Below are 12,401 nucleotides of genomic sequence, written 5' to 3' on the forward strand. Positions count from 1 at the left end.
CTTTAGAGTAGTTTTACTGGGATATATTTTTCAGTGTCTTGCAGGCAACATATGCAGAAGTTTGAGGGAAGAGTAAGGCACGGTTCATAGAGTCCTCTAAATGTTGTGCAAATCAAGTATTTTTGGGGGTTTTAATCAAAAAAACCTAATAAAATTATTTCGCTAAAGCATTTATTAAACCTCAATTCAGCTTTGTTAATGTAATATTTGTGATGTAAAACTCTCTAAGAGTATTAAACAAGCTCATAAGAGCTTCAAAGTGGTAATTAGATGAGATATAAATCTTTCCTTAGATGTCTTAGAAAGACAGGCAACATTCATAGGTAACATTCGCAGAAGATTTGGTGGTTATTTACAATAGTTGGGTAAACTTAAGCACATGAAATTAAATCAAATATCTGCACTAGATTTGAATTTAGAACCCATAAGCTGATAGTGCAATGACATATCTACACAACCATTTCTCTTCTGTAATTTTATGAATAATGTATATTCTGTATAGAATTTCCCCTGCAACATATCTTACCTGATGGATATCCAAACCAAGGATATTTTTCATATATGTTGGTAAGAATGAGGCTATAGAATAGAACAGCCAGCTGCTACAAAATAGCATAATGTTTACTGACCAAAGTGGTATGTAAGTTAGGACTTTTTTCCATGGAATATCATTCTCCTGAAATGAAATACAAATACAATTTAAACATATTAGTGTATTTACACAGCACACTTCTTTTTATAAACAATATCTGAAAATATTAGTAAGGGTTAACTTTGAGAATTGCTAAAAACTACCAGCACAGATATTAACATTTGTACAGAAATAACATGGTCAGCATCTAACAAGCTAAAGAAAATTTGGAGAGCACCACAACTGTCACATGACATAAAACTATACCTGTTCTGTGTTACAGCAGAATCTCTTCTGCTCTTCAGTTCTGAATGCTGGTCTCTTACGGTAGCCCAACAGCAATCACTACACAGCACATACACCTGATTTCTGCACAAGGCTTTTAACATCTCTTATGCCAATCATATATCAAACAAGGTACTGTATAGATCTTTACCACTCATCAGCTATACAATCAAACAAAGACTGTTAAAATTCACAGGCTACCGTTTATGTTGAGCAGATCAATCTATCACTGCAATTCTTTTCTATAACCTTGTGGGGGCATTCAAACCTGGTGTTTGCCAGAGATATGTCCATGGACTTATCCAGGAAACAGGACTGAACACGATCTCAGAATTGATATGTGCAATGTTATTTCATACAGCCCGGAAAGAAATTCACTCTTGAGTTTGAGTCGACATACACGAGTGATGTGGAGTAGACTAAAGCAGAGAGAAAAAGACCCCTAGGTTTTATTAAAACTTTTTTACATGCGTTATTTAGTACATTACCACCTATCAGAAATATTTAAATTTACAGTGTTGGCCCACTTACATATTTTTGTAATTTTGTAACTTATTTTGGCCAAGTGCCTGTGCAGTGCCATGTAAAAGCACCCAACACACTCCATAAAGTGGTTGGTATTGGGAAGGGCATCCAGCTGTAGAAACTATGCCATATCAGACTGGTATCTGGTACAGCTCCCTAGCTTGTCAGCTGTGGTCAAACCATCCAACCCATGCCAGCATGGACAACAGACATTAAATTATGATGATGATGATTCTGGCCAAAAAAACTTTATAACTTTTATATTATGATATTGGAGATTGATATATGGTATGTAAATTTATACACTGTATTGGTTATACATCTATAAATTTTTCTTTTGACCAAAGACATTTCAGTCATGACCATCCCGTCTTTTATTCAGACATAGTGTGTATAGGACTGCATTACCCAACCTGTATTTCCTTTTTTAAGGTGATATAGTATGAAATGAGGGAGAATTGGTTGCTGCATCTAGCATCCCAATAGGTCTTCCCTCATTGGTTCATTGAGCATTCTACTTGGGTGACAGTCTAATAAATCTGTTGTGTTGTTGCAGTAAATAAATATCACTTCAAACCACCAGCCTGTCGTTGTTAATAATATAGAGAAAAATATTAATATATGGTTGTCTAGCATTTTATCTGATAGAGCTTCCTTCAACAAAGCAGCACCTTGATATAATGAAGTATTGAAATGCAGTGAGTTTAAGGATACTATTAATTACATAAACAATAATGATATTGATTTTTAGAGACAGAAATTAAATGATTAATGCTCCAATCAAGTACCAGTGCTCAACTGGAACCTATTTTATTGACCCTGAAAGGATGAAAGGTAAAATCAACCTTGGCAGAATTTGAACTTGGAATGTAAAGGTGGATGAAATATTGCTAAGCAATTTGCCCAGTATGCTGATGATTTTGTCAACTTACCACCCATAGTTTTGTATCATAATGTTACACATTTCAAATAAACTGAAATTTTCTTTAGCTAACATGTACTGAACACACAAAGATATAGAAATTTACTGAAATTACATTTCTGTTGAAATGTAATTTCAGTAAATTTCTATATCTTTGTGCAGCTGAGGATTGCTCTGCATTTTACATTTGATGTAATGTTCACATTGCTTAAATAAATGGAGTCGCATGAAACGATCGTACTGCATTAACTTTGGATATCCTTGTTGCTTATTTTGATATATATATATATATATATATATATATATATATATATATATATATATATATATATATATATATATAAAACCATTTGATCAATTTCTTTTATTGCTTGATTCATTTAAAAAAAAATTTCATTCAAACTCCAAATACTAAGTAGTCACAATTATTTCATACTAAGTTAGTAAGCTGGCAAAATCATTGGCATGACAGACAAGATGCTTAGTGGTTTCTTCCGCCTTTTTATGTTCTGAATTCAAATGCCATTGAGGTCAACTTTGTCTTTCATCCTTTTAGGGTTGATAAAATAAAGATATCAGTCAAGTATTGAGGTTCATGTAATTAACAAACCCCTTCCCTCAAAATTGTTGGATTTGCACCAAAATTTGTAGCAATTATTTTATAGTAACCAGTCAGTATTTACAAAGAAGTAACTAATGTTAAAATATATCAACTTACATGTAACTTAGTATTCCTCAAAGAACGTTGGATGTAGTCTACTTCTTCAGCTGAGATTCGTGGATGTTCACTTGGATCATTGAACATAAAAAAATGCCAAAATATAAACCATAAAAAAGTAACACCTCCTATTAAAAGGAAAAAAACAATGAAAGACTGATGAATATCATCGAATTATATCAGTACACAACTGCTGGCAGCTCTGTTAGGAGAGAGGGATATTTAAAGCTTTGTTTCTAGACCTCATGCTTTCAAAATAAGATTTAAAAAAACAAAAAACAAAACAAACAAAAGTTCAAAATGACGTACTTACCAAAAACATAGAATGGTGTTTCCCATCCACCGTACCAAGTGTTACTGTTAAGTAATGACGTGATATATGTAGACACGATGAGACCCACTAACCCTCCTGCAACACACAGAAGTACATTGTCAATAGTAAATGAAATCAAAACAATATTTAATATAATCATATCGTATATACTAATGTTATTATTAGTTACATATAATACTTCTGATCAAATCATACTTATACACATGCACACACAGATGAATATACATACATACATATATATATATATATATATAAATTCATAAGAGTGGTACAACAAGGTACCGATATATATATATATATATATATATATATATATATATATATATATATATATATATATATATATATATATATATATATATATATATATATATATATATATATATATATACAATATATATATATATATATATATATATGTGGAGAATGGAGCAACAAATACAAGAAGAAGCAATTCTGTTGGGCTAGTTAGCCCAACTACCCCTGAAGGATTGAGGCAAGCCTATCATTTACCTATATATATATATATATATATATATATATATATTGTATATAAATGTAAGGCAAGACTGGAGAAACTACCGCCCCAACAACCACTAAACCAACTAACCAACCAAACAAACAAACAACATTCATATTGCTACGATTATTGTTATGTTTCCCTCGGGTGACTCGTAGAGATAACATAACGAGTTATACAATTTAATTATTACATTTATTGTTCAATTACATACAAAGAACGCACTCACCCAATGTTCGTTATGAATAAACAAAAGTCATGTCCGCCATATATATATCAATGACATTTTACCACGACAGTCCCACAAGACAACAACAATGAAACAATGAACTCAGACGAACCACATGACACACGGAACGTCAGACGAATTACATATCTAACAGTCCATATAACACCTCCCCACTGAAATTGATGCTACACAAGAAGTATCAACAGCAAAGTCTCTCTTGGGTTTTACGGGTTCTCTTGGACCGTCTTGGGTTGTCTGGTCCATACTCTGGAACGGGTAACATGGTCTTGGGTCTGGTTTGTCTTTGTGTTAGTGGCACAGTTTCCGAGATCTCCATCGGGTGATCTGTTGCAAATTCAAATACAGTGTTTTCTGCATCACCAGGTTCATTGTCTTCCTCAGTTGTGTACCGCGGTCGCAGCTGTTCCCAGTGTCGTCTCCACATTGGGCCATGAGGTATGACCTTCACATTAAAGCAGCGAGTACCCAATGACTTCTTAATGATTGCTGGTACCCATCGGGGATCTTTGTCTCGGCGAGGTCCATAGTATAGTGCATACACAGGATCTCCGGCCTTGTACTGCCTGGTAACTTTAGCGACATCAGCCGAGCTTGGAGTCACCTGAGACTTATGTGCTTCCTTAGACTGTTTGCCTTGAGCAATGTGTACTGGCGATGGCAGCAGAGAATCAATCCTTGTTCGTATCTGCCGGTGATTCAAAAGTTCACTTGGAGAGAATCCACAGGATGTCGGTGTTCTCCGGTACTGCATCAAGAATTCTTGAAGTGCTCGTGTTGGCGGAAGAGAAGACTTCCTCAGAGCTTGTTTGAAGGTCTGCACCAAACGTTCCGCTGCTCCGTTGGTAGCTGGGTGGTAAGGTGCCCCTGTCAGGTGTGTGATCCCGCGTTCTTTGCACCAGGTCTGGAACTCCTCAGACATAAAAGTTGGTGCATTATCGGTGACCAGTGTGTGAGGAAATCCGAAGTGCGCAAAGTCTTCCTCAAGCAGATTTAAAGTGGCTTTGGAGGACGTGGAGGAAGTAGGATGAATGCATGGGTACTTGGAATAAGCATCTGTGATCACCAGCCAATCTCTACCCATAAAATTTATTGCATGGTCCAGATGTAAGCGGCTCCACGGCTTTTCTGGTAACATCCATGGGTGAACTGGAGGCTTAGATGGCTGCCTTTGATGTTCGTTACATGAATCACATCGTCGACTGGCTATCTCTATAGCAGCATCGATACCAGGCCAATATACAGCAGTTCTTGCTAGCTGTTTCATGCGTTCCATGCCAAAGTGTCCGAGATGCAGAAGATTGAGGATCTTTGGCTGCAAGCTATGTGGAATCACAACTCTAGATCCATGTATAAGGCATCCATGACAGATACTAAGTGAGTTAGATAACTTACGGAACTTGTTGACTTCGTCATTGATCTCCATGTTCTTTGGTGGCCAGCCTTCACGGACGTAGCGCATCACTGTAGATATCACTGGATCTTTCCCTGACTCTTGACGGAGAACGTTAGCATCCACAGGTTGGACTTGAATACTAAGAGCTTTGATGGCACACACCATGTCTATGTCTTCACCATTTTTCTTTCTGTCAAAGTCGTTGTCATCACCGAATGGCAAGCGACTGAGGGCATCAGCATTGCCATGATCTGCTGATTTCCGATATTCAATGGTGTAGTCAAACTGGTTCAGCCACAGGGCCCATCGTGCTAGTCTGTTAGCAGCGAGAAGTGGCGTCCCTTTCCTCGGACTGAATAGTGATGTCAGTGGCTTGTGGTCAGTCACGAGTACGAATTTACGACCGTACAAATATTGGTAAAACTTCTGCAAGCCAAATATGATAGCTAGGGCTTCCTTTTGAATTTGACTGTAGTTACGCTGTGCAGAAGTGAGAGTCTTGGACATATTGGATATTGGGCGCTCGCTTCCATCAGGATAGCGGTGAAACAGGACTGCTCCAATACCAACGTTTGATGCATCACAAGCCAGTCCCAAAGTTTTGTTTGGATCGGAGTGTATCAGAACTTGACTTGATGAAAGTACATTTTTCAAGTGATCAAAAACTGACTGTTCCTCATCTCCCCACTTCCAAATAGTTGACTTTTTCGTAAGGCAATAGAGTGGCTCTGCTATACTGGCTAAGTTTGGGATAAACTTTCCATAAAACTGAACTGAACCTAGGAAAGATTTCAAGCTTGATTCGTTCGTTGGAGATGGCATCTTTAAGACTGCTTCGACTTTGGATCCCTTAGTGATCCCCTCAGTCGACAAAATGTGTCCAAGGTATTCTACACTGGGTAGTGCAAACTGGCACTTTTCACGGCGACATCTGAGTCCATTGTCGCTTAGACGTGTGAGCAGACACTTTAGGTTGTTTAAGTGACTGTTTGCATCTTTCCCACTGACGAGCATGTCATCCTGGAAGACGGCCACTCCAGGTAGATCATGGGTCAGGTTTTCCATGATCTCCTGAAAGTAACCAGGTGCTGACTTGATTCCGAAAGGGAGTCGTTGTTGCAGGAGTACTCCACGGTGAGTGCTGAGTGCGAGTCTGCGTTGACTTTCTGGAGCCAGCTTGATCTGATTATAGGCATCAGCAAGGTCTATCTTTGTATATCCGAATCCACCTCCGAGTTTCTGCATCAGTTCAGCAGGGAGTGGCATTGGATGACGGTGATCAGCAAGTTGGTCATTAATTCCCACAGAGTAGTCACCACAAATCCGTAGTTTGGGCTTCAGGTTGCTTGAAGCGTGTGCTTTACGAATCGGTACCACTGGCGTTCCGTATTCATTGAATTGAACAGGCTTCCAGATTCCCTTGGCGATGCCTTCTTCGTAACCTTTGGCCAGGTCATCACGAAGAGCAAATGGGACCGGACGTGCCTTGTGAAAGACTGGTGTTGCGTCCGATTTGAACTTCACTTCCAGTTCAAAGTTCTTGAGACATCCCAATTCTTGCTTGAAAAGATCTGGAAATTCATCACACATGTTGTGACAATCTTGCTGCAGGGAAACATAGGGCTCGCTTGAGGTCTTTGGATACATCCCTTCTGCACCTTCCCTCTTAGCTTGGCTGTCTATGCTTTTCAAACCTAGAGCAGTGTCTACGGAAATTCCCAGAGTCTGGATAGCATTCCGACCCAGCAAATTAAGATCAGAGATCTTGGTGACTATGTAAGGTATAAGATCCTGCTTACCAGTTGTTGGATCCTTGGTTTGGCCCATGAAAGCTCCTAGAACAGGCAGGTTGTGCTTGCTGGCAGATTCATAGCGATGCTTGACATCTTGCAGCTTTGGTCTTCCAAGTTGTTTCCAGACTGACAAGGAAACAAAATTGCCTGTAGTAGCAGTGTCCAATTCCATTGTGAACAGTCTGTTCTGGATTGTTACTGGCACAATTAAACTGTGAGTGTCTCGGGAAACTTCACCTAGGATCGCCTTGACTAGCTCAGCTTTTGTGATTCTTTTCACGGGAGTTTGTGAATGACCACTGCGTTGCTGATGTTGTTTTTTCCTACACACCGCTTGCAAATGACCCTTTTTGTCACAAAAATGACATTTGGTTTCCCTGAAAGGACAGTCTGTTGCTTTGTGGGCCTTTCCACATCGGTAGCATTTCTCCTGGTTTGTGGAATAAGACTGCTGATGTTTCTTTTGAGGACTCTTATTCCTGTTCTGCTGGACCTTGTACACCTGCTTGGTTTTGGAACCGTATACAGTTTCTTTTGCAACCTTTGCTGCGTCTTCAGTCTCAATGGCAACCTGGACAGCACGGGCAAAATCTAGTTCTGAGTCTTTTATCTTAAAAAGCGCCTTCAGAACCGCTTCATTGTTAACCGAACATATGAATCTCTGTCTCAGAGCTTCATCCTGTGGGTTGGCGATCGCTGGAAAATCACAGGTAGCTGCATCCTGGCGTATACGTGCTGCCAGCTCCTGGAGAGTTTCGCCTGGCTTCCGCTGCATATCACTCCAAAACTTGAAACGCTCTCTCACAATGAAAAGTTTAGGGTCGAACTGTTCCTTCATGAAGTCAACGATTTCGTCCATTATCAAGTTGTTGATATCTTTAGGCGGATTTTGTTGGGTAGCCAGATAAGCAAGTTGTTTGTAAACAGTAGCAGTCTGATTGGTCAGGAACACTTGTGCCATGCGTTTTTCAGGTACAGCATTAGCAGCCACAAACGTACGGAATCTTGACCAGTAATCAGGCCATAGTTCTGTCGCTGAATCAAATGCAGTAAATGGTGGAATCGACACTGTTGTTGAAGCAGCTGAAAAATAGCCACTAGAATCGCCTTCAACTTGTCGAGCACCAAACAGTTTTAACAGAGCGTCCATATCTCTCTGATGTTGTTGCATTTGCTTGTCCATTTGTTCCCTAAACAATTTAATAAGTTCTACTGTCTGTTTTTCAGCCATTGTTATTACGATGAATAATTTTACGGTAAAGTAAGCATGTATCCTATCGATCCCATCGGCGACGCCAATAAACTCTGTTATGTTTCCCTCGGGTGACTCGTAGAGATAACATAACGAGTTATACAATTTAATTATTACATTTATTGTTCAATTACATACAAAGAACGCACTCACCCAATGTTCGTTATGAATAAACAAAAGTCATGTCCGCCATATATATATCAATGACATTTTACCACGACAGTCCCACAAGACAACAACAATGAAACAATGAACTCAGACGAACCACATGACACACGGAACGTCAGACGAATTACATATCTAACAGTCCATATAACAATTATATAGAGATCATTAAAATCATAGTTGTCATAATCCTCATCATCATCATCATTGTCATCACTACCACCATTGTCATCAACATCATCAACATCAACTCATCTACAAATAATTATTTCTAAAAGTATTGATCCAAATAAATGACAGAAAGGACATAGCAGCTACTTGTGAATATTATTGGTTTCTTACAAAGGTACATAACCATATATTTATAGAATAGAGGTGATGTGATGATGTTAATATAGGTTTTTATTCCAAAATGATTGCTGAAGTGATATAGGTGAAGTGAACTGGCTTCAACTGGTAATGGCCTACTGAGAGCTTACCTCTTGTTATATAATGCTCTGTGAATAATATTGGCATCTGTTATAAAGATCAAAAGTGATGGATGAAAGAGAAAACATATTACCTGCACCAATCACAGTGTTGAACTTGGATCTTTCACTAACAGGGACCCATTTCCCTTGTAATAAAATGAGCCCTGGAAATACACTTCCCTAGAAAGAGATGAAATATTGAAATTGAGATAGAAATATCAAACACAAAGTAGAATAGTTTTGCTTATTATGTTAATGTATTTATTTTGCAAGATTCCTGATGTGAAATTGTGTGTTGAAACAGGTATTGTTTATATTTCGGGATGACAAAACAGGAGGAGACACATGGGATGGAGAGTCGCTGAAGAGGTCACAGGATGTGTGATGAAAGACTTCCAGACAAAGGACATAAAGTAAGAACAATAATAAATCTGAAGTGAAGAATGAATATATAATACGTATGCTTATTTGGCAAAAAAAAAAAATGAAAATAACTATCCTAAAATATAATAAGAGTTTTACTTCCGTTTCTCTTATTTCTGTTTTTAGCAATTTTACAGCCATTTTCCAAAGTTTAGATCAGTGGTTCCCAAAGTGGGCAGTACTACCCCGTGGGGACAGTGGAAAGATCAAAGGGGGGGCGTTGAAGAAAAATGGGGCAATGGATGTAAAAAAGAATAAATAAAATAAAGGGTTAATTAAGTTTAAGTTTTATTTGTGAAATACTGTTATTTTGAATTTGCTGAAGAAAACAGTCTATGTCTGTAATAGTGAGTTGAGGTGGGGCACTAGGAATGTGGCCTTAGAACCACGGGAGCAGCAACCTGAAAAAGTTTGGGAGCCACTAGTTTAAATGGTTCTTGTTTTGTTCTGTTGTAGCAGGATATATTTCCTGTCACTGATTCAACAGCTGTTAGCTAGCATGGAATCTGATGTCAACTAAGTAAACCTGAGTCAAATTGAGTTATGTACCTTGATAACAAGCATAATGCAAGAATGTATTATGCACCTTAACATTTATATAACATGGGTGGTAGCACTTACTAGTGGGGGTGTTTTGAATTCGCAAGGGGGCAGCATATGTTGAGGAAGACTATAGGGCACAGTATCCCAACTTTTTCTACCTCGAGGCACTCCAGCCAAGCCTTTCAGAAATCCATGGCACCTCTATTAGAAATTCTAATATGATGGTTGTTTTTTGATTCAACATCAATATAACAAAACTTTAACCCAGGAAAATAACATTTGTGTAAGAAAACTATGTCCCTGAATTGATAATAATAAAAAATTTTCTTTATTTCACCAATGTTGATATAATAAACATAAAATAGACGACAATACTATTTATCGTGAAAATAGTATCAAAACAGACAATTGGAGACTGGACAGCTCCCTGCTAACCAGTTCCATGTCAAACCATCCAACTCATGCCAGCATGGAAAGCAGATGTTAAACAATGATGATGATGATGATGATGAATTGACCAAGCCAACCATGCTATGATGGCTATAAAAAACAAATAGAGATAATAGATCTTAAAACTGGTTATAAGAAACTGGAACAAATACATAGAAAAAAAGCAAAACATTATTGTCGTTATGATCAAAATATATTTTTTTTATCAAACTTCTCTCGAGCAGGATCACCGAATGGACAAAGCTTTGGACTGCTTACTTTTAGGGTTTGATTTTAAAGCTCAAATTGTTTTGTTTTGTTTTTGGACAGAAAACTTTATCCTACATGACATCAGTTCATGTTACCTGTCAGGAATATATGGTAAATCATCTGGGAATATTAATCTGCAACCAAAAAGCACCCACTACACTCTCGGAGTGGTTGGTGTTAGGAAGGACATCCAGCTGTAGAAACATTGCCAGATCAGATTGGAGCCTGGTGGCAGCCACTGGCTCTCCAGATCTCAGTCAAACCGTCCAACCCATGCCAGCATGGAAAACGGACGTTAAATGATGATGATGATGATGATGATGATGATGGTGGTGGTGGTGGTGATGGTGGTAATGATGATGATGATGATGATGGTGATGGTGGTGGTGATGATGATGATGATGATGATGATGATGATGATGATGATGATGAACTCACCACTATCTCATTCAAGGAGGAAATTTAACTCATATCTATATATTACCATGAAACTGAAACAAACCACCATAATAGCCTTTAAAAACATAATGCTATGGAGGATACATTTACATTACAAGCTTCTGAAAAAGACAGGAGACAAAAAAAAAAAAATAGAAAAAGGAAAAAAAAAAGAAAAGAAAGTACTTACTTGCGCAAGACCCATTAATCCCCGAATTACAGTAGCTAACGGGAAGCTGTATTTTGATGCTGATGGAAATGTAAACGTCAGGATAGCACAAGCCAGAAGACCCCAACCGACCGTTAATTTGCCTCCAATTCTTTGTGAGATGATGCCCCAAGGAACTTGTGAGAGGAAATACCCAACAAAAAATGCTGATGTTATAATTCCTTGTTGGTTAGGGGTCCAGTTAATATTGCCAGACATCTGGAAAGAACAATAACAATATAAAGGATAATAAAATTCTCAATTACAATAGTGATTTCTTACATTGGTAAACACATCCTCACATTTATAGAAGAGTAAGACTGGAATTTAATCTAGTGTATAACTGATAGTCATTTTATTGATTCCAGGAGGATTAAAAGCAAAGTCAGTATCAGGAGGATTTGAACTCAGAATGTATAGAGATGAACTCTATATCAGAATATATTTCTAGAGCTGTTCTGAAACAATTTTCAAGTTTCTGGAAAACTTCATTCTAAAAACTTCAGACTAAAAAGAGGGTAAGGCAAAGAGTGAGAGAGAAAGAGGGATTGTGCTGTATATAAAGTTGCCAGTACCGCCTGACTGGCCTTCGTAGGATTTTCGAGCGAGATCGTTGCCAGTGCCCCTGGACTGGCTCTTGTGCGGGTGGCACATAAAAGACACCATTTTGAGCGTGGCCGTTGCCAGTACCGCCTGACTGGCCTTCGTGCGGGTGACACGTAAAAGCACCCACTACACTCTCTGAGTGGTTGGCGTTAGGAAGGGCATCCAGCTGTAGAAACTCTGCCAAATTAGATTGGAGCCTGGTGTTGCCATCCGGTTTCACCAGTCC

The 12,401-nt window shown here is 38.3% G+C and overlaps 1 protein-coding gene across 1 annotated transcript in view; it reads right to left on the minus strand.

The window, feature by feature from the left end:
• Positions 1-12,401, minus strand: part of LOC106878882 (sialin) — a 32,011-nt gene that overhangs the window by 8,128 nt on the left and 11,482 nt on the right. The window contains exons 3-7 of the mRNA XM_014928229.3: positions 11,552-11,788; positions 9,351-9,438; positions 3,395-3,490; positions 3,082-3,209; positions 527-676 (exon numbers count right to left, since the gene is read on the minus strand). Coding sequence (XP_014783715.1) covers positions 527-676; positions 3,082-3,209; positions 3,395-3,490; positions 9,351-9,438; positions 11,552-11,788 — 699 coding nt within the window. The remainder of the gene's footprint in view (positions 1-526; positions 677-3,081; positions 3,210-3,394; positions 3,491-9,350; positions 9,439-11,551; positions 11,789-12,401) is intronic.

This window comes from Octopus bimaculoides, chromosome 4, assembly GCF_046866305.1.
Source record: "Octopus bimaculoides isolate indiv1 chromosome 4, ASM4686630v1, whole genome shotgun sequence".
Classification (NCBI taxonomy): Eukaryota; Metazoa; Mollusca; class Cephalopoda; order Octopoda; family Octopodidae; genus Octopus; species Octopus bimaculoides.